The sequence below is a fragment of the Hyperolius riggenbachi genome, chromosome 1 (genome assembly GCF_040937935.1).
Source record: "Hyperolius riggenbachi isolate aHypRig1 chromosome 1, aHypRig1.pri, whole genome shotgun sequence".
Classification (NCBI taxonomy): domain Eukaryota; kingdom Metazoa; phylum Chordata; class Amphibia; order Anura; family Hyperoliidae; genus Hyperolius; species Hyperolius riggenbachi.
The window spans coordinates 630,596,774-630,620,357 of NC_090646.1; the positions used below are offsets into that span (position 1 = coordinate 630,596,774).

At 44.5% G+C, this 23,584-nt stretch overlaps 1 protein-coding gene across 3 annotated transcripts in view; it reads left to right on the plus strand.

The window, feature by feature from the left end:
* The window catches only part of SPEF2 (sperm flagellar 2), a 176,564-nt gene that overhangs the window by 114,212 nt on the left and 38,768 nt on the right, over nucleotides 1-23,584 (plus strand). For 2 of the 3 annotated variants that reach the window (XM_068251235.1, XM_068251236.1), the window contains exons 20-24: nucleotides 5,662-5,739; nucleotides 10,610-10,752; nucleotides 13,432-13,559; nucleotides 16,284-16,422; nucleotides 16,514-16,651. In XM_068251235.1, coding sequence (XP_068107336.1) covers nucleotides 5,662-5,739; nucleotides 10,610-10,752; nucleotides 13,432-13,559; nucleotides 16,284-16,422; nucleotides 16,514-16,651 — 626 coding nt within the window. Of the gene's footprint in view, nucleotides 1-5,132; nucleotides 5,233-5,661; nucleotides 5,740-10,609; nucleotides 10,753-13,431; nucleotides 13,560-16,283; nucleotides 16,423-16,513; nucleotides 16,652-23,584 lie in introns of those variants that run through there. The other variant, XM_068251237.1, reaches the window with a different exon arrangement.

Below are 23,584 nucleotides of genomic sequence, written 5' to 3' on the forward strand. Positions count from 1 at the left end.
GGCCGGCAGTGGTGGGGGATAGGGGAAGTTTTTGGAGCATCCAGAGGTTGTCCGCTGCTGACATAAGTATATAATTTGTTTCCAAAGTTCACAAAGTCTACTTTTAAGTGGTCTGAAACTCCAACATAACATTCAATAAAAATGTGTTTTCCTACTTTTTATTACTCATAGTTATCATATTTGTTTTTGTGCATAAGTAATATTGTCGGTTTACAAATTACAAGTTTCCAAAGTGTAGTTTATCTTGCCCTGAAACCTGCCATTGCATTTTATTCAGACTGCTTTTTTTATTATATATTAACATCTTCTAATTAGCTGTTCTGAGCTGTTTGTGTGGTTGAAGCACAGAGAGCTTCACAGAGAGCTCCTTTTCACTTGTTACACTGTGTTTACACACATGTATCATCAACATGGGAATGCAAACAAAAATACTGTTATCTCCAGTTCGGATGCGGATTTGAAGCTGAATAGCAGGACAAAGTGCTTTGTTATGATGTTGCGCTAAAAAAATTTCTGTGATAGTAGCTTCCAAGCTGTTAGGAATATTTTAGAGCAAAGTAGAAATGCTGACTTTCAGGCCACTTTAAGTATAGAGTGGATGAGCTTGAGGAAGAAGTATACATTGGGGATTCGGGAAATAGCTAAGTTTGTACATTAAGTTTTACTCTATTCTGCTAACTCTACTCAACACTACTTACTCTACTCCCCTGCAGAACGTGACATCACTGGTCACAAGATCTTGCAACAGAGGTTCTGGTGTTGTACAAACTATCCAACTCTACTCTCCTGCAGCCTATGCATCAGTACATCTTTAGTGGTGGAAAAAGGAAGCGTTGTAATGCATAGCAGTATTATTACTATGCTAGGTGGCAATGTTCCACTATCAGAGAGGAAGTCCCCGCTATGGATGTATGAAAGCAAATAGTGGCATACACAATGGCGCAACAGGAAATCACCAAGTAATTCATAAGTATAGAGCTTCATTCCACACAACACGCTTTACAAATAGGGAAAATGTTTATAAAACGGACCTGCTAAGTTAAATGGATCAAATAATATTAAATTAGTTAATAAAATATGTATAGTCAAGAATAGGGACTACCAATCCTAATTAACACCATAATTACCCATGGAGTTTGGGGGGATCTAGTTGATCATTTTAAACAGTAGCTAACCCTAATCTTCTTCCTATTGATCTACCATTGACACTAAGCTAACCTGGTAAGTTCCACTATTCCTAGTCTTAACTGTAGCCTATCCCTAAAGTGACCTGATGTTTAGCTAATTTTATTTAAACTTTTACTTTTTGAGCTAACCAATCCATAAAATTAGCAATGCTCATTGATTGGATAGGACTAGTCAAGACAGCTGTGCCTGAAATAGAGGGTCTTCAGTACAGGAATGATACACCTAGGGGCGAAAAAAGTATAAACGTGCAAGATATAGCAACTGAGGCCGAGAAAGCCAGAGTACCACAAGAGCAAACAAGACTATGCAACTGGGTGATATTAGGTAGTAGAGCAGAATGTTTTTGTGGAGGAAGTTACACAGATCACACCAGGAGCTATGAACAAGGGAGCAAGACTGCTTAGAGCGGCCGCAGCTCTGAGCTTCTGATAACCGCCACAAATAAACAAGACAAAGGTTTCTCAGTGCGACCGCAGCACTGAGCATCTGATGTCCACAACACTGAGTAACAAGACAGACAACAGACAGACAAATGGAATGTTTGCCAGCTTCCCATTACCGTCACAATAAACAAGACGCGATGGTTGCTCAGTGCGACCGCAGCACTGAGCCTCTGATTCCCACCACACTAAGTAACAAAGACAGACCATAGACAGACGGAATGCTTGCCAGCTAACAAGACACAATGGTTGCTCAGTGCAACAGCAGCACTGAGCATCTGATGTCCACCACACTGAGTAACAAAGACAGACAACAGACAGGCAGACGGGATGCTTGCCAGCTATCAAGACACAATGGTTGCTCAGTGCGACCGCAGCACTGAGCATCTGATGTCCCCCACACTGAGTAACAAGGACAGGCAACAGACGGACAAACAGAATGCTTGCCAATCTAATCGCTGCCCCAGCGATAACAAACATCCACACTGACACGGATAAGACAAACAAGTAGGAGCGTATCTAATAGCAACCAATGCTATAGTCACGTCCACAGGAACAAAACAAGCAAGAATCCCACTAGTCACCAACGTGGTGAAGGCAGTCTCCAAACTGTCAGGATAGGAAAAGACTTCACTGTACCCCCGCGGGTGCAGTGAACGTCCAAGCAGGCAAGGCAAGGTAATGCAATACAATTTTCAAACTTTACACAAGGAACCCAACAATCAACTATGGCTAAGCTGAACGCTATGACGGGTGGGGTGTGAGAGGGGAAGCAGGCATTTCTATGGACATCAGCCAATGAGAGCAGACATGCAAATTCCCACACAGCTGAATGGTAGTCATGCAATCCTGTGTTAGTCTGATTGAAGGCTGCAAGCTGCCTGTGAATGGAACGGACTCTCATTACAAATGCATGCCAGATTATGCAACCACATGCATGTAAGAAATCAACAGCTGTCTGGCTGCAGTTCAACTGCAGCAAGCCATAGGTGGATTCATGACAACATCATGAGCTACTCTGAACTACAGAGAGAATGCAGATGGCAATGAGACTCATTGCGAATGCAATCAAAACTAAGCAACCAAATGCAGGCAGAGAAATCAAAACTGCTCTGCTGCAACTCCACTGCAACCGACAGGAGGGATCCTTATACCTGTGTTCAGAGGGGGTAGGTTAGTGTTAGGTGTAGGTAAGGGGAGTGTGGTGTTAGGAGTAGGTGGGGGGTAGGTAAGTGTTAGGCAGAGGTAGCAGTAGGTTAGTGTTCAGTGTAGGTAGGGGGAAGGTAATTGTTAGCCAGAGGAAGGGGTAGGTTAGCGTAAGGCGCACTTAGAGGGAGGTTAGTGTGGAGGATAGGATAAGGTAATAGTAGAATATCGGTAACAATACTGATATTTTATCAGCAATTTTTTGTTCCCAATTTACCTCTGGCCCTTTCAAATATACAACTTAGCAGTGCTATCCACAGTACAGGATAAGAATAGCATCCGATTGGATTAGAAGAGACTTGCAGGCTGTGGTCAATTAATCAAATTACTGCAGGTAAATAAAGTCAATTTCGGAGGAAAGTAAACAAATAAATGCACTTAAATCCAGTCATGGAGCATTTATAGCATAGTAAACTGTATAATAGTTTTACATGTTTGCCCTATTTTGTAGTATATATCCACAGGTTCACTTTAAAGTGGAATTGTCGCCATAAAAATCTAATTTCAACAGTAACTGGTCTGAGTGTATTACGTGATAAAGATGCTAATCCTGCATTCAAAAACTTTCAAAAAAAGTCTGCTGTTATGATTTGGAGTTATCACATACCTTAGGAGCACTGGCCCTTTAATTGCCATTGCCAAACAGTTGCATGCTGGGTGTTCTTTTTATCTATAATATACTCCTCCTCTTCCCTTTATTTCCCCCTCCTTCTATTGACATAAGACAGTGCACTTCCTAGTATAGACTTCAGTGGTGTCTGAAGACTCTGGGAGGAGGGCAGGTGACGAATACACAATTAGCAAGAGGAGAAAAAAAGAGTGAGAGAGGAAATGATGTCAGGAGGTCAGTGGCCACCAAGATGGAAACTGTCTAGAATAGGATTCTCTGCTTTTCCTTTATAAAATTCACAGGAATTATAACGTGGACAGTACAATACTTCTGTTATGTAAGTAGGACTAGTATTTATATACTGTATGTGTTTTATTTGTAGGTTAGCATGGGTGTCATTTGTGAACCTCCAGACTAAAAATCTACTCAGCTGCACTGAAAAGGCTTGGTGTTTCTTTAACAGTTTCACAGTATCAGAACTTTGTTTTTCTTACCCAAGCCTCATTTGTAGCTGCACAGAAGCTAAGCCCCGCCCCTTCAAAGAAAACGGCCCAGGCATTTTCCCCCTGATGCTGTGCAAAGCATGATGCGATTTCCTATGTTGTTATTCTCTTTGCCTAGCAACTGGGAAGGGTGATCAGGACACAGGTTAGTTGGAACTGTGTCTCCTGCTCCCTGTCACCTCCTTTAAACCAAAAAGATGGCTGCCCTCATGAAATCAAACATTTGCCTGTTCTTTTAAAACAGGGTGGGTAAGAGATTATATTACCTATCTATTTTAATTAACATAACTAATATAACTTAATGACAGTATGTTTGTTTGGGCTGAAGTTCCTCTTTAAAATGGATCCGAGATAAACTTTTACTCATTGCATAATTGTGTTCCTTTCATTTAGTTTATAGGGCATTCCTCAAGCCAATTACTTTTTTGTTTTGTTTTAATACTCTAATTCCCTATAAACTAAACAAGCCTTATCCACGATTTCCTTTTGTGCCTTGGCACTGTAGCAAGGGCTTATGGGAGCTCAGTCTGGGCAGGAGGAGGAGGTTACTAGCCATTGATTTCAGAGACAGAGGGGAGGAGGGAGGAGGAGAGGGGACTGAATTTACACACAGGCAAGCTGATAGCATCTCCAGCCCTCAGGCCTGTGACAACGTGACAAACAACATGGCTGCCCTCATTGTATTACAGGAATAAATAATCATAAACTTTTGAAGCTGTTTGCAGCTAAATTTGTGTAAACTATCTAAACTTTAGATAAGATATATAGACAAGTTACTTTTAAAGATAGTTTTTCATCTCGGATTCGCTTTAAGGATAGTGATGTTTATGTCTAGGAGAACCCACGGAGAGGAATGTGATCAGTTTGGTCAGGTGATAGATGTGTAAATCTCTGCTTTGCTAGTCATAATCATGTGCTAAAGCAGGATGTGATCACAACAAATCAGAGACTTGCATATCTATCAGCTGATCAATCACATGCTTCTCCATGAGTTCTCCTAGACATGACCATCACTATTTAAAGAGTACCTAAATAAATTACAGTTTGCTTTAAATCTAATAAGTTGCCAAGATAAAATCACACATGATAAACTGTGATTTTCTCACCCCAGGGTCCATATTCCACATATGGTCTTGAAATCCCCGCCCCAGTGTGAAACTGTGTCCTTTTCTTTCCAAACCATAGGTGCAAAGGATGCTGGGGGATTGATGTCATAACTCCACCGCTCGTGTCCATGTGATCTAATCTAGGCAGACAGACATCTGATGATAAGACAGGCTGCTGCAGTTTCCCTGTCTCTTTTCTGTACTACAGTGTGTGAAAAGATAAGTATTTGATCCAGGCAGGCAGAGAGCAGGGGAGGGAGTGGCTGGGAGTTAACCAGGCTGAAGAGGAGGGCACAATGCTATAGCAAGGATTCAGCTTCAGGAGAAATAAAGAAGTTCTACTACAGATATAGATGTGAGTCTGTTCTATCCACTATGATGTACCAGGTGTAAACTTTATATGTTCGTGTAACTGTACACAGTGCCTAGACTACATATACCGTATGTATTGCCATTCAGACCTTTTTTGGCTGGAGGTGGTCTTTAAGGACTGCAGTCTTGCAGATGTAAAAAAAAACCTGTAAGTATTTTTAATGTGTAAGCATTTTATTGCATGTATCACCTAGTAGTGACATAGATGTAATGGTAATTATTATTTATCATTATAGATGGTTCAGCAGATAAAAAAGAGAAGAAGCCAAACACACCCCGAGGAAAAGACTCTGAGCCAAAATCTCCAAAGGCTGGTATAGTGAACTATTTTACTTGTGTGTATTGGAAATGTCATTGCGTGGTTGGCGTTCTGTATTTATATTCAGTATGAATAAAAGCAATGGCTTAGTGCAGGGGCCCCAAACCTTTTCCGGCCCAGGGACCACTTTCTGGCCAAATTTTTCTCGGGGGGAGGGGGGGGGGAGGTTGGAGGGGTTTTGTGCGGTGGCATAGCTAGCATAGTTGCCCTAGTATAGAGAGTTTAGTTGCCCCAGTATGGCTAGTATAGTTACCCCAGTATAGCTAGTATAGTGCTCCAGTATAGCTAGTATAGTGCTCCAGTATAGCTAGTATAGTGCTCCAGTATAGCTAGTATAGTGCTCCAGTATAGCTAGTATAGTGCTCCAGAATAGCTAGTATAGTGCTCCAGTATAGCTAGCATAGTGTCCCAGTATAGCTAGCATAGTGTCCCAGTATAGCTAGCATAGAGTCCCAGTATAGCTAGTATAGCTAGCATAGTGTCCCAGTATAGCTAGCATAGTGTCCCAGTATAGCTAGTATAGTGCCCCAGTATAGCTGGTATAGTGTCCCAGTATAGCTGGTATAGTGCCCAGTATAGCTAGTATAGTGCTCCAGTATAGCTAGCATAGTGCCCAGTATAGCTAGTATAGTGCTCTAGTATAGCTAGCATAGTGTTCCAGTATAGTTCCTATAGTGTCCCAGTATAGCTAGCATAGTGTCCCAGTATAGCTAGTATAGCTAGCATAGTGTCCCAGTATAGCTAGCATAGTGTCCCAGTATAGCTAGCATAGTGTCCCAGTATAGCTGGTATAGTGTCCCAGTATAGCTGGTATAGTGTCCCAGTATAGCTAGTATAGTGTCCAGTATAGCTAGCATAGTGCCCAGTATAGCTAGCATAGTGTCCCAGTATAGCTAGTATAGTGTCCAGTATAACTAGTATAGTGCCCCAGTATAGCTGGTATAGTGCCCAGTATAGCTAGTATAGTGCCCAGTATAGCTAGTATAGTGCCCAGTATGGGTAGGTAGTGCCCAGTATATAGCTAGTATAGTGTCCAGTATAGCTGGTATAGTGCCCAGTATAGCTAGTATAGTTCCCAGTATAGCTAGTATAGTGCCCAGTATGGGTAGGTTGTGCCCAGTATATAGCTAGTATAGTGTCCAGTATAGCTAGTATAGTGTCCCAGTATAGCTAGTATAGTGTCCCAGTATAGCTAGTATAGTGTCCAGTATAGCTAGTATAGTGTCCCAGTATAGCTAGTATAGTGTCCAGTATAGCTAGTATAGTGTCCCAGTATAGCTAGTATAGTGTCCAGTATAGCTAGTATAGTGCCCCAGTATAGCTGGTATAGTGCCCATTATAGCGCCCTAGTATGGGTAGGTAGTAAGGAGAGAAGGAAGCAGGGCAGCGGCTTCCTGTAGCGGCGATATGCATCGCCGTTACAATGGGAACTGCTGCCCTGCCTCCTTCCCTCCTCACAGCAGTTGCAAGACGCGATGCTGTAATACGAGATGCTGCTAAGAGGAGAGCGGCGCCTGGGGGAATATAAGAGAAGAAGCATCCGCCCGCTCATAAGGTAACAGGAGCGGTGGCCGCGGGGGGAGTGGGGCGAGATGACAGACCCGCCACGGCCCAAAAGAAAACTGCCCACGGACCACCAGTGGGCCGCGGCCCACAGGTTGGGGACCCCTGGCTTAGTGCACTGAAGCAATCCATTTCAAGCAGGAACTTCTGCACATCAAAAATATGTTTTATCAATTAAAAATCTGCCTGTATACTGAAAAATAATGTTGTTCAGGGGCTCTACACAGATGAGGAAGAGGTGACAACTCAGAGACAGGAGACGACGGCAAGTAGATGAAATCATGGAGATAGGGGAGAGGATGGTATTGGGATAGGGGAGAGGATGGTATGGAGATGAGATGAGAAGAGGATAGCACTGAGATGGGGGAGGAGGGCCAAGATGGGAGAGATGACGGCACAGAGATGGGGGAGGACGGCACAGAGATGGGGGAGAGGATGGCACAGAGATGGCGGAGAGAATGACACGGAGATGGGGGAGAGGACTGCAAGGAGATGGGGAAAATTATGGCACCATGATGGGGAGATGGCAGCACCAAGATGAGGAAGAAGATGGCACAGTGATGGGGGAGAGGATGGCACTGAGATGGCGGAGAGAACGACACGGAGATGGGGGAGAGGATGGCACTGAGATGGCGGAGAGGATGGCACTGAGATGGCAGAGAGAACGACACAGAGATGGGGGAGAGGATGGCACTGAGATGGCGGAGAGGATGGCACTGAGATGGCGGAGAGGATGGCACTGAGATTGCAGAAAGAACGACACGGAGATGGGGGAGAGGATGGCACTGAGATGGCGGAGAGGATGGCACTGAGATGGCGGAGAGAACGACACAGAGATGGGGGGAGGACGGCACAGAGATGGGGGAGAGGATGGCACTGAGATAGCGGAGAGGATGGCACTGAGATGGTGGAGAGAACGACACGGAGATGGAGGAGAGGATGGCACTGAGATGGCGGAGAGGATGGCACTGAGATGGCGGAGAGGATGGCACTGAGATGGCGGAGAGAACGACACGGAGATGGGGGAGATGATGGCACTGAGATGGGGGAGAGGATGGCACTGAGATGGGGGAGAAGATGGCACTGAGATGGGGGAGAGAACGACACGGAGATGGGGGAGAGGATGGCACTGAGATGGGGGAGAGGACGACACGGAGATGGGGGAGAGGACGACACGGAGATGGGGGAGAGGATGGCACTGAGATGGGGGAGAGAACGACACGGAGATGGGGGAGAGGATGGCACTGAGATGGGGGAGAGAACGACACGGAGATGGGGGAGAGGATGGCACTGAGATGGGGGAGAGGACGACACGGAGATGGGGGAGAGGATGGCACTGAGATGGAGGAGAGAACGACACGGAGATGGGGGAGAGGATGGCACATACATATGGAGAGAAAAGCAAGGAGAAGGGAGAAATGATAGCACCGTGATGGGAGAGATGATGGCACGGAGACAGGGTAGAGGATGGCACATAGATGAGGGATAGGACGCAAGGTGATGGGGGAGATGATGGCACAGAGATGGGGGAGATGACAGTACAGGGATGGGGAGAGGTCGGCATGGAGATGGGGGAGACGATGGCACAGAGATGTGGGAGAGGACGGCACGGAGAAAGGGGAGACAACACCACAGAGATGGGGGAGAAGATGGCGCTGAGATATAGGAGATGGCGGCTCGGAGATGGGGGAGACAATGGCATGGAGATGGAGTGGAGGATGACGGGGGAGAGGATGGCACAGAGATGGGGGAGACAACGGCACGGAGACAGCAGAGGGATGACGGCACAGAGACAAGAGAGGTGTGATGGCAAAGAGATGGGGAGAATGATTTACCTATGATTTACATTCTAATTTCCCTGTTATAGCACAGCTTCTTGCTTCACGTACATATTGATTTCTGATTCTAATGAATGTACTTAAATACTAACTGTAATGATGTTAAAATCATTATCTCTCATCTACCACAGCAGATAGAAGCTCGGCTTTTTTCTGTGACGTACAGCTCTTGTGTTCTAGGACACTCGTTCTATCTGTGGCCAAACGGCCCACTTGCTATTTCTCATTAAAACAGATTTCCAGTAACAATGTCTTTTTCTTATTTCACTGTAACAAGAAGGTCACATGCTGATCAGTGTCTCCATTGTCAATGACGACAGCCTAGCAGTGCACTGCTCTGAGCAGGTTATGGTGACCCTGAAGAGTGGACAGTAGACATTTTTTACAAATATGTATAGCAGTGTCCCACTCAAAGCACTTGAGAGCTGCAGGCAGTTAGGGCATTTAGTAGGTCACCCCAGAGTATAGGGGAGTCTTGCCCAAGGACTCCTTACTGAATAGGTAGTGGCTCCAGCCAGGATTTAAGTTTTCTACAAGGAGGTAATTTTTAATCTTCTCAACAAAATAACTTTTCAGCACTTAACAACTGAGAAAGTACTAAAAAGTAGACAAAAGGTTAAAGAGAGTCTGAAGCCTCCCAAAAGCCTCCAAAAATACCTTTTTTATACTTCACATGGCTGAAACACCGCATCCCCGCGGCTGAATGCCCAATCACTACTGTTTATGGTTGTTGCAGTTTTTATGGTTGTTGCAGTTTTTAAGTTTTGTTTTGTTTGTTGCCACGGTTGCTCTAATCGTCAATTGTCTTAACGTTTATTGCCTTTTGACCTTTTTTTCTGTGCCAAACCCAATTCTGGGCATGACCCAGTCATGCTTGGCGAATAAACCTGATTCTGATTCTGGCTGCACAATTTTCTGCTACAGGAAGTTTAGTCTTATTGGTGTTGATGTGAAACCTGTCAATTTTCATTCGCTGATGCAATTTGTCTTGTTTCCTCCATATAAAGTCTTGTCGGGCACGTTAACACGTATGACCAAGTATACCAGGTTAGCCTAAAGCAGTTAACCTGTAAGTTAACATGGGCGCCTATGGCGGCACCCAATTTTACATGCCCAAATCGTGTCTCAAATGTACTGCTTCAGGTTCAGGTGCCTTGTATCCTGTACTCCTTCTGTGAACCTAGTAGTGGCATCATGGCAGCTTCTGCAGCCACTACTAAATGGTTATCTCTGCCTCTGCAAGCTCGCATGCTCGATGTTTGTATACACTAGACAGACACCATAAGGTCAAAAGGTCAGGCATTGCTATCCACTTCATAGAGATTCATAGAGAGACTTGGCTTAATTTCTAGGGCTGATATTACTAGAAGAATCTATCTAACAAATGTTGACATTCTTTAGCAATAAACCAATGGATTTGACTTGGAGTCACTACATTTCATGTTTACTTTGTGTTCCTGTAAGGTTCTCCCAGAGGTCGATCCCCTGGAAAGAAGAACAGGTCGGCTCCAGCGACTCCTGAACCGCCAGCGCCCAGTCCTGTGGGTCCCCCACCCATCCAGCCAGGATCTGCAGAATGGGTGTATGTAAATGAGCCGATTCCCAAGGTAACAGCCAACTGCTGGGACAAATACAATATTCACTAGCTTACCAAGCCAATTACAAAAGCTCATGCAGTATTGCCTTATCACTTAATATAGATATACTAGCTGGTGAGTGTGTGCGCCATCTCCCTGCATGTCGCACATTCCATCCTGTCGCACGTACCATCTAATCAGCACTATGGCCAATCACAGTGGGGCGGGGCAGGATGGACAGTGTGTGGGGCAGAATGACATATTTTCACTGGCTTCAGAACTCTCAGAAACAAACATTCCGCAGAGCTGCATCTGACAGGAGAAAAGATGTCGCCAGCCACCTGTGATAAATTTTACAATGAACAAACACTGACTTAATAATCTCAAAATAAGTATTGTAAAAAAAATAAGAAATTTTAATTATTAAGTTATTTTCACTACAGTTCCTTTTTAAAATACGAACATAGTTGGCATCGTCAATGGCTTTTTAAAATTTAGGCTAATGGTGCCCATACATGGTACAATTTTTTCATTTTTTTTTCAATTAGATAAATGTGTTTGATTATCCCGTTAGATCGAAAAAATAGCATCGTTGTTTTCGAGGTACCATACACGAACGTTCGATTAGGCTGAACATCCGGGGAAAATGATTGAATATGCCAAAATATCAAATTGAGAAAAAAACGATATAAAAAAGTATTAAATCCAAGGGTTTATTCGATTGGAAGTGACTTTTTTTCAACCGGAATCTCTTTTTTTTTTTCAGCTCGAGCTGTATTTTACCTCAGATAGTTAACACAAACGGCAGTTGTATCTCAAAGCATCTATTGAGCTGTATTTTGCCTCTGAGTGGTTCAATGTATCTATTGTGAAGTTAATATTACCTCAGAGCAACTATATAGGTGTGTTTTACCTCACAGTGTTTGTGTTTTTTTCCGTGCTGAGGGAATTTTGACCGCAGAGCAATTACAAATGGCTCTATTAACTAACAGGAAGAAGGTCAAAAGTACATTTGCATTGTACCTATGGACTCTCCTTGATGAGGACAAACTTACTTTACTTAAGCCTCCGTTCTCCATTAGCTAGCTGTCTGCTGTCGTGAATACTTCGTGTTAGCGCTCAGACCTTAGACTAGTATCCGGTGTGCTTTGATCTGGGAGGAAACCAGGGATTTCACACAAGACTAGGACTATTGTATATTGTTATTATTTGATTACCTGTGTATGATTCTGGCTATTCTCTGACCTCGCATTTGCTTACTGATTCTGTACTTCTGTCTATCTGACCCTTGTTGCTGAACCTCTGCCTGATTACCTACTATTCTCCTGCCTGTCGTTTCTGTACTGATACTGCCTCTCTGTTGCCGAACCTTGCCTGTCCGACCACTCCTCTCACCAGTGGGCCCTTGCCACTGGTGAGGTGTTTGTAGTATTAGCCACCAGCTCCACTGGTGAGGTGACACTTGTTACTGATAGTACCTTGCCAGCTCCTCTGGTAAGGTCTTGCCAAACTATACAGTTACTGTGTCTGGTATTACCTTGCCAGCTCCTCTGGTAAGGTCTTGTCAAACTATACAGTTACTGTGTCTGATAATACCTTGCAGGCTCCTCTGGTAAGGTCTTGTCAAACTATCCAGTCACTTATCTCTGTTAGTACCTTGCCAGCTCCTCTGGTAAGGTCTTGTCAACCTATTCAGTTCTGTTGTAGCTAGTACCCACCAGCTCCTCTGGTGAGGACTAGCGTTGTTCTCAGTTAGTGCCCACCAGCTCCTCTAGTGAGCACTCAGTACTTACTTATAGGATCTTGCCTTGTACCTACTTCATAGCTACGTTCACTGTAGTCCCTTACCAGCTCCACTGGTAAGGTCCGGTTAAAGTATATAGGCACGCATTCTGACAGTACCTTACCAGCTCCTCTGGTAAGGTCTTGCTATATATAGCCATTACCTGTACGGATAGTACCTTACTAGCCCCTCTGGTAAGGTTCAGTCAAACTATTAAGTACAGTGCTGCTAGGCCTCCCAGCTCCTCTGGGAGGCTCTATCTCCTATTTGTTTAATGTTGCACCAATCACTATCACACAGTACATTGTGAGCCATACTTGCAATATTGGTGATTCTGCAGATCACCACATAATCAGGTATAGTGTCTGCATTATTGGTGATACTGCAGATCACCCAATAATCAGACGTCTGAGTAGCAGCACCCAATCGTTACAGGATCGCTTTCAATCACTAGACATTTCCCTAAACGCTCTGCCAATGGAAATGGATGTGCCAAATTCCACAGTAGCGACTGCGATTAGTCAAATCGCAATCGCAGAACATGCAGCATTTTTGGAGCGTTTGCGCTTCAATGTCAAGTATTGAATCGCTGGCAAATCGCTTATGAATCGCTACACATAGCGGTTTGTGTGATTTTAAATTACTGCAAACTGTAAAAAAAATTATAATGATTTAAAATGAGTTGAAATCGCTAATTGCAAATTGCAATCACAATCGCTGGCAAAAAGCTTACACTTTTTAAAATCGCTCCCAAAATCTCTGGAAAACGCTCATGAAATCACTTACAAATCGCTAATTCCAAACACCAGCGATTTTGATTGCCATTTGCGACTTGTAGTGGGTTCCAGGCCTGAATGAGGTTTAGTGGTTCTCAAAACTGTTGGTGTAGCTTTTTATTTATTTATTTTTCACCCTTCATTTATTAGGAGATCCCCGAGTTCCTGGTGCCGTACTGGGAGACGATAGAGAAGACGTATGAAGCTGCTGTGAAAGCTGGACTGAGGAGCATGAGGCAGGAGCACTTCATTGTAATCCATTATCTGTACAATATAAGGTAAACTACGCTGGTCATGTTATCACTCTTGTAGTTGTTAGTAGCAAGGCCGGATTTATGGCCTTTTTGCACTACACAGCTGAATCGCAAAATCGCAAATCGCTAGTGATGTTTACATCGCTAGGGTTGTTACTTTATCATAGAAATCATGAGAAGTATTTTCCAATATAGTGATTCAATTCGGAAATCGCAAATCGCAATCGCTTTCTGGAGCGATTTTTAGAGCGATAATGCAATGCAAATGAAAAATCGCAATCGCATAACAAAATTAATGAAAAATCGCAATCGCTTGTGATTGCGATTGCTAGTGGAAAAGGGCCCTATACTTTTTGTACCCCTAGGCCAATTATGTTGTTGCTTCTCTTTTACATGCTGCAGCACCCCTCCCATTCCTTGTGCAGCCCCCTCTTCCATGTGTATCATCCATGTACGGCAGCCCCTCCCATTCCATGTGCAGCCTCCTCTTCCATGTGTATCATCCATATACTGCAGCCCCTCCCATTCCATGTGCAGCCTCCTCTTCCATGTTTATCATCCACGTACAGCAGCCCCCCTCCCATTCCATGTGCAGCCTCCTCTTCCATGTGTATCATCCATGTACAGCAGCTCCACCCATTCCATGTGCACCCCCCTCTTCCATGTGTATCATCCATGTACAGCAGCTCCACCCATTCCATGTGCAGCCCCCTCTTCCATGTGTATCATCCATGTACGGCAGCCCCTCCCATTCCATGTGCAGCCCCCTCTTCCATGTGTATCATCCATGTACAGCAGCTCCACCCATTCCATGTGCAGCCCCCTCTTCCATGTGTATCATCCATGTACGGCAGCCCCTCCCATTCCATGTGCAGCCTCCTCTTCCATGTGTATCATCCATATACTGCAGCCCCTCTCTTTCATGAACAGCTCCCTTGGGCATCAGTTTCCTTTTTTCTTGTCTTCTTCCCCATTTTCAGCTTCCTCTATTATAGGCAGCAGCCCCTCTCTCATGTCCAGGCGCCTCTTTGGGCTGCAGCAGCCCTAGGCCTGGGCCTTTGCTGCCTTTCCAAAAATCTGACCCTGGTTAGTGCTATTAATGCAGACTCAAACCCAGAAATTGAACTTTGCATTTATCATTGTTGGGAAACAGTATAATCATGGGTGTCCGCAAAAAAATTCCAGTGGGGGGTGTTTGGGAGGAAAAGGGGTGTGGCCATGAGATACTGCGGGGCGGAGTCAAATGTACATGGCTCTACCAGTGTGCCCACCTTCTCCTTGAAGAAGGAATAAGGTTCTAAATACCAGACATATGAGTCAACCATTATTCCTCCACCAGCCCCAGGCAAAGTAAAGGATAACAATATCACACAGAAAAGTTAAAAAGTGAATAACCATCCATAGTCTTAAGGCCTCCACCAGCCCCAACCAAAGTAGAGGATAACAATATCACCTAGAAAACTTGTGAATCCTTTTCATAACCATCGGTCTCCACCAGCCCCAGCCCAAGTTGAGAATAACAATATTACACTCACTGCAGATGGCGTTGGTCACTTACTCCCCTTTCAAAATACTCAATGATTCCTCCTCCGCTCTGACTCAGAGTCCTCAACTTCAGGCTGTCCTCCTGAAATGGAGGCCGGTGGTGGGTGAGGCCCTCCTGTGTGCACATTTAGGACTCAAAGAGCCTTCCCGCCAATTCCAAGATTTGAGAGGGAATAGGGACAATTAACAACTACATAGACATTTTTTCATGCATTGGCTGCACCTGCGGGTGGGTAGAGAGAGGAGGAACAGGCCCTCAACACCCCCGTGGTGCCCCCCCTCCCCCATAGTGGCGGGGGTCACAGGTGCAATGGTCAGGGCTCAAAGCTGCATTGCGGTAGTGGCGTCCGGCAGATGGCAGTAGAGAGCAGCCAAGAATGATGCATTCAGGTATGTTTAGGCTGCAAGTGAAACTCTGCTGGCCACTGCGGCCGCAGTTTCCGGTTTGTTCAAGCAGGGGGGAGAACCCTTACCCCCTCCTGTGGATGCCATGAGCACAACCTTTTAATGCACAAGAAAAGGGACAGCACGGCTCGGATGGGTGCTGAAAGCCAAGAACTTAATTTTATTCAACAGATGTAAAGATATAAGTGACATCCACAGAAACAACTGCTATTTCTGTGGAGCTTATTCTGTGCTTATTTTTTTTTACAATACTTATTTATAGATTATTTAGTCTGTGGAGCTGTATTTTAACGACCAGAATATTTTATCGTACGGTCTTTTATGAATCGAGGCCATTGTGTAGAGGTAAATATGAGGACCCTAATTCAGAAATCTTTTAAGAGTTATTTCACTTTTTTATGTTAATCCCACTTTTTATATAAAGGAGAAAAGTTCAGTTTCATAAACCTATAGGCAAAGAAATCCCAGCGCTTTAAAACCTGCCACACCCTAAATCCCACCTCTTAAAGATGATCACACCCGCCCCTAACTACAGACATAGCTAAGGTTGCTAATACAAAAGTGATAGCCAGAAACAGCGGGATGACTAACGCTGTAGCAGCCCTCACCTATGCTCAGAATACTGTGTGTAGTGGTGGGAATCAGCCACATCTACAGCATTGGCACCTCTGGGCACGTGGGGCTCATAGGATAGTGGTAAATCTGGCCCTGATACATACTGATACTGTGACTGTTGAGGCTGGATACTCTGCATCCATAGAGTGAATTTATTATTCATAATTATATGTACATTTGCAGGAATAAATTTAAGGCTTATCTGAAGCGCCCGGACCACAAGCAGGAGTTTGTGTCCCAGTGGCAGTCAGACTTTAACTCCATAGCAGAGGACATGTGGGAAGATCCGGAGACCAAAGCAGAACTGCACCAGAGGCTGGATGTGAGTATTCCATAGAGACAATAGGCTGGAGAAATCAGCTACTGATGGCCATAAACAGGCCTGCAATAAGTCTATGGTCTTCATACAATAGGATCTGAGGGACCGCCTGTGGGATATCAGTGACAACAGGAAGGAGGAAGCTGAGCAGGAGCGAGCTGATGTCATGAATGACGGCTGGCTGCCCGATCACTTGGGGATCCTCATAAACCACTTCTTCTCTTTGATGCAGGTAGGACCTACAAGTCCACACAAGAGAACAGCACAGACATCACAATTCTCGCCTATGCTGAATTATATTCACATGAAAAAGTCATTAGCAGTTAGGCTGGTTTTCCGCCTGCAAGCGCAATCACAAATGCGTTTGCACATACAAAAGCGTCTTTTTCCACTCGACGAGATTGCAATGTTTACCATCGGGAGCTAAACGCAATCGTGACAATAATCGCGCAGCACTACAATTGCTCTTGGGGAAAAATCTAAACGCGCTAATGTAAAAATATTTACATGTAAATCACGGGCACTAGCAATCTTCAAAACGCCGGCGATCCGCTTGTTCAAGAGTATCGTGGCTAGTAGAAAAGGGCCCTTATTATTATTAAGCTTGATCTAGAAAGCGCAAATGCATATAACGCACAACCGATAGGGCAGACATTGCAACGTTAAATAATGATACACAGGGGCGTGACAGCATTCAGCAATGGTACACAAAATAGTGATGTAACAATAAACAACAGTGTTACAATAGAAATTTAACAGGAAACAGGATTGAAGTCTGAGAAAGGTTGCACAGCCCAAAACTTACTCTTATTCTTTTAAAGGGAAGTTCCGTAATTAAAAAACAAAAACCTGCTTACCCTGGGCTTCCTCCAGCTGTCCTGTACCCTCATTGCAGCTCCGCTCCGAGCTGGTGGCCCGTGGGGCCCCTCTGGTGCAGATGCCGACCTCGCCAGGTCTTCAGTCAAGCGAGATAACCAGCACTGAAGATTTTCAAAGTGTTGTTTATTCACACAACGGGCTTGACTCACTAAACCGTGATAACTCAAATATCACAACCTTATTAAAGATATCACATCTTATCACACCTTATCAAAGTTAACACGCCTTATCAGAGTAGCGTAGCGAGCGCTACAAAGCCGCAGGGGTTCAGGGCTGGACGAGTGCCATTGCCAATTAGCAGGCATAAGTTTGTAGCACTCACTATGCTACTCTGATAAGGTGTGATATATTTGATAAGGTGTGATATTTGAGTTATCACGGTTTAGTGAATCAAGCCCAACATGTGTGCTAACAGCATGGCTGAGCGGTGAAAAGCACAACGGACAGCTGCCATGGTGGTCCTCCACTCTTTGTCAAGTGCAGCAATACAGAGCCTGCCTCACCTCTCAATCCTCATACAGTGGGATGCGAAAGTTTGGGCAACTTGTTAATCATCGTGCATATACATTTTCCTGCATAAATTGTTAGTTGTTATGATAAAAAATGTCAGTTAAATATACCATATAGGAGACACACACAGTGATGTTTGAGAAGTGAAATGAAGTTTATCCACTTAAGCCCAACTGGACGAACATTCTCGTCCAGTTGGGCTGCGCGCACTCCCGCGTGCGCTCCCGCTGCCGGCCGTTAGCCCAGCAATCAATGAATGGGATTAAAGATCTCATTCATTGATCGAAGCTCCCCGCCGAAAAGCCGACTGCCTCTTATCAGAGGCTGCAGTTTGTAAGTGTTACAAAAAGTTTCCCGTCCTCCTAATATTTCCTAGAAGCATACGATCATGCTTCCAGGATTCTTTGACTGTGGCCATCTTGTGGCAAAATAGTAAAACAACACCCACATCTATTTTTTATTAAACAAATACATTATTTTACATTTAAAATTAGCTGTTTATCTCCCACACCAAAAATTACCCAAAAAACATTTTTAATAAAAAAAATAAAAATTAAAAAAACAAAAAAAAACAACATAAATAGTTACCTAGGGGTCTGAACTTTTTAAATATGCATGTCAAAGGAGTATATTAATATAATTTTTTAAAATTATGCTTGTACATAGTGATGGACGCAAATTGAAAAAACAAGGGTGAAAGAAACCGAGAGCCCAATCTAGTGTAATAGTTTTTTTCAAAAGTGGAATTATGATGAAATAAAAGTTATACTCACAAGTCAGGGTTACCACAAAGGCAACCACTGAGACAGCAGGTGGGGAGAATTGTGACTTGACCCCACTCAGGTTTAAAAAGTTGCTCTCTATAGATAGGAAGAAATGGGGATACACCCCTCCACCAAGGGTGGACTAAGATATTGAAATAACAGGGATAATAGAGGCGCCAAAAAAGTATAAAATCGGTAAAAAATTGAAAAAATGCACCTTTATTTCCCCAAAAAAATATCGGCGCCATACATAGTGATAGGGTTATAATTTAAATGGTATAAAAAGCAGGAAAAATTGGCAAATAAAATACATTTAATTACGGTAGCATGTATTAATTTCAAAATATAATAGCCAAAAACTGAGAAATAATGATTTTTTTTCCATTTCTTTCTTAATATTCCTGTTAAAATGGATTTAGAATAAATTAATTCTTAGCAAAATGTATTGCCCAAAAAAAGCCTAAAAAACAAGAAAGTGGCAGAAAAAACAAGATATTCATTGTGATGAGTAGTGATAAAGTTATTGGCAAATGAATGGGAAGTGAAAGTTGCTCAGATGCAAAAAATAAACAACCCTTTGGGCTTAAGTGAGTATTGGATTTACAGAAAGTGTGCAATAATTGTTTAAACAAAATTAGACAGGACTGCACTGTTGTCATTTTATTGATTCCAAAACCTCTACAACTAATTATTGGAACTCAAATTAGCGTGGTAAGCTCAGTGGCCCCTGACCTACATAAACAGGTGAATCCAATTATTAGAAAAAGTATTTAACCTTCCCAGCGTTCAATTTCCCCAGGATTTCTGTGCAAACAGTGATAAAATTTATTTTTAAAACTTTTTTTTCCCTGTAACTTGCCAAAATGTGTCAAGCAAGGGTCTAGTATACAGTGCAGGAGAGTATTGATGTGTATGCATGTTTATACTGTTCACAGCATGTTTTTTTGAACGGACATTTCTGTCCATACCGCTAGGGAGGTTAAAGAGTAACTGTTAGGCTTAAGAACAAAAATCTATTCCCTATTTCTATCGGTAATATAGATAAAATGGATACTAAAAAGGCAATGCCTAACTTAAAAACAAATCTTACTTTTTTTTAATTGTAGATAACTCCTCATGTCCCCAGCTCTAAAGGACGCAGCAAGAAGCCGCATAACCGAAGATGCAGTGCAGGCTGGGGCGGGAGGGAGTTCTTCTTTGCTTTTCTGCCCAGACACAGCTAGTTCAGCCTGATTGGCTGCAGCCTGTGTCACTCAAGCCTGTCCCGTTCTCATTGGCCGCCTCGCGTCTGCACTGTCCGCCCCCTCCCTGCACTCTGTCGGCATCTCCGTAACTTTATTCGGGGGGCAGCGGGTATCTCCGCATCCATGGGGACCCTGGCCCCGCCACCATTTACAAAGGGACTCCCCCTGCATTATCTCTCCACCCCACAACATCCCCGCCCGCAGCACCACAGAGCCCAGCGGGGAAGAACACACGCAGCGCACACAGATTCTCCTCTGGTGCTGGAGCTGCATATATTCTTCCCTGCTAAATGCTTTTATGCTGGGAGATGAGATGGACGCTGCAGGGCTGAGGGTAAATACAGGGGGAATCACTACTGATATAGTAGCAGGGCTGGGGGGTTCTCATGGATGCAGGGGTGTCAGTAATATAGCGCTGGCAATTGCTGTAGGTAGGAGGGAAGGGGGGTAAGGGAGGAAATGACCTCAGCATTGGCTTCGCTGGAGGGACTAATGATGGCCCCTGCCAGGGAACAGAATTCTCTGCATTTCCGTATTTTCGTTTTATAAAATTCACTGAAATGAAATCGTGGACAGTGCAATACATCTGTCATGTAAGTAGAGCTAGTATTTATCTACTTATATGTGTGTGTGTTTATCCTGGCATAGTATGGCTGACAGCTCCTATTTAAGGGAGTCAATTGCAAGTTTCCCTCCTCTTTTAATTTTCTCTCAAGAGTAGCAACATGGGGGTTTTAAAACAACTCTCAAATGACCTGAAGACAAAGATTGATCACCATCATGGTTTAGGGAAAGGATGCAGAAAGCTGTCTCAGAGATTTCAGCGGTCTGTTTCCACAGTTAGGAACATATTGAGGAAATGGAAGACCACAGGCTAAGTTCAAGTTAAGACTCGAAGTGGCAGACCAAGATAAATCTCAGATAAACAGAAGCAACAAATGGTAAGAACAGTCAGAGTCAACCCACAGACCAGCACCAAAGACCTACAACATCATCTTGCTGCAGATGGAGTCACTGTGCATCGTTCAATCATTCAGCGCACTTTACACAAGGAGATGCTGTTTGCGAGAGTGATGCAGAGGAAGCCCACAGCACAAACAGCCGCTTGAGGTATGCTAAAAATGTGGACAAGCCAGCTTCATTTTGGAATAAGGTGCTGTGGACTGATGAGCTATTTGGGTATAACAAGGGGCGTTATGCATGGAGGAAAAAGAACACAGCAATGCTAGAAAAACACCTGCTGCCTACTGTAAAATATGGTGGTGGTTCCCTCATGCTGTGGGGCTGTGTGGCCAGTGTAGAGACTGAGAATCTTGTCAAAGTTGAGAGATGCATAGATTCCATTTAGTATCAGCAGATTCTGGAGACCAATGTCCAGAAATCAGTGACAAAGCTGCAGCTGCGCCGAGGCTGGATCTTTCAACAAGACAACGACCCTAAACACTGCTCAAAATCCACTAAGGCATTGATGCAGAGGAACAAGTACAACGTTCTGGAATGGCCATCTCAGTCCCCAGACCTGAATATAATTGAAAATATGTGGTGTGAGTTAAAGAGAGCTGTCCATGCTCGGAAGCCATCAAACCTGAATGAACTAGAGATGTTTTGTAAAGAGGAATGGTCCAAAATACATTCAACCAGATTCCAGACTCTCGTTGGAACCTACAGGAAGTGTTTCGTGGCTATAATTTCTGCAAAAGGAGGATCTAGTAAATATTGATTTCATTTCTTTTTTGTGGTGCCCAAATTTATGCACCTGCCTCATTTTGTTTAAACAATTATTGCGCACCTTCTGTAAATCCAATAATCTTCATTTCACTTCTCAAATATCACTGTGTGTGTCTCCTATATGATATATTTAACTGACATTTTTTATCGTAACAGCCAACGATTTATACAGGAAAATCATGACGATTAACAAGGTTGCCCAAACGTTCGCATCCCACTGTATACCATCCCTCCAACAATAAGCAGCCAATCAGGTCTAAGAGTGGACCTGATGGAAGACTGGGTAACTGTGGGTGTGGATCTTACCTCTGCAGCCTAGGATCTACCCCCTCCACATGGAAATGCATTGGAGAACGTATATCAGCATGTAACAGGAAGGAGGGAGTGTCGGCTGACCTTCTTACATAACTTCCGTGTTAAGGATCTAGAGGTCACCAGGATATGAAAAATCGCTTAAAAAAATCACTGTATCAAAAACAATCACTACAAGTGAGGTCCGTGCATGCGCAGAAGTCCCAGACTCATGCGATTAAGCAGGTTTACTGGGGCCGATTGCTGCTGAACAGCAGACCACAGGAGGACGCTGAAGGACTCACACATGCTTATGGGGCTGGAGGGAAGCCCTGGGTAGGTATGGATCTCTGCATTTTTTGACAATTTTACACTTGCTCTGGTACACTTTAACCACTTAAGGACCGAAGGCTTACACCCCCCTAGTGACCAGACTATTTTTTTTTACTATTTAAGCAACTGCAGCTTAAAGGGCTCCCTGCAGGACTGTACAACTCAACACACAAATGATTCCCCCCCCCCACCCTTCTGCCCACCAACAGAGCTTTTGGTTCTTTCAGTTTCTGTGATTGCTGCTGGGATGGGATGTGTGTTTGTTTGTTTGTTTTTTTATACATTTTTATTTGTTTTTGTTTTTTATAAATTTAACTATTTTGTTTAATTATTTTTACTTCCCTCCCTGCCCCCACCGGCCAATCACAGTGATTGGCTGTCATAGGCATCAGCCTATGACAGCCGATCGCTTCTATGCCTCCCAGGGCCATAGATCGCAGCACTGTACAGTGTAAATAGACGGCGGTCTCGGTGTCTAAGGCCCGGTTCACATTAGCGGTGGCCGTCCGGAATCGCCGTGCCGGAGCCGGACCGCTTGCAGAACGGACGGAACGGACGCACGGCAATAGCAATGAAAGCCTATGCGTCCGTTCACATGCGTCCGTTCTGCCGGACCGGAGCCGGACCGGATCCGGACCGGATCCGGACTCCGGCGTCCGTTCCAACATGCGCTATTTTTTGGTCCGGCTCCTCCGGCAGCCGTATCCGGGGCGGAGCCGGACTGCACCATCCGGCCAATACAAAGTAATGAGAACCGGAGAGCGCACAACACACTGGCTACAAAAACCGGACGTTCTACCCCACTTCCTATGCATTTTGGATGGGGACCACATGGAGTTCACAGAGTGGGGCAGCAGCGATTTCATGCTGGAGCTCTAGGCAGCAACATGTCTGATATAAGTCTGATAACGAGGAGGCGAACAACAGAGAGAATTCCCAGGTTTACGAGTAAAAAATACCTGGATCCATGGTCCCAACTGCAGTCTCTGTATCCACGGATGGTCTCCACACGTCCACCTGTCTCCAACAATGACCCCAGACCCTACTGCTGACCTCCCAGACCCCAGGTATTTACAGGTTGTTATCTCCTTAAGAAACCGGATCCAGACCGCAACCGTGTTCACACCGCACGGAAACCGGATGCAAACGGACCGGATCCGGACCGGATCCGGATAGGAACCGTACGGATCAGGTCCGGTCCGGATATGGTGCGGTCCGGACATCCGGTGCGGTTTTGACAAAACCGCAAGTGTGAACGGGGCCTAACAGTCTCCTAGCGGTGATCGCCGCTGTGAGACTGATGACGGAGCGGAGCTCCGTGTCTCCTGCAAAATACGCCCCCAGGACTGCATACCAATTGGCGTTAGGCGGTCCTGGGGCTGCCGCCGCGTCCATGCTGATTGGCGTGGTGCGGTC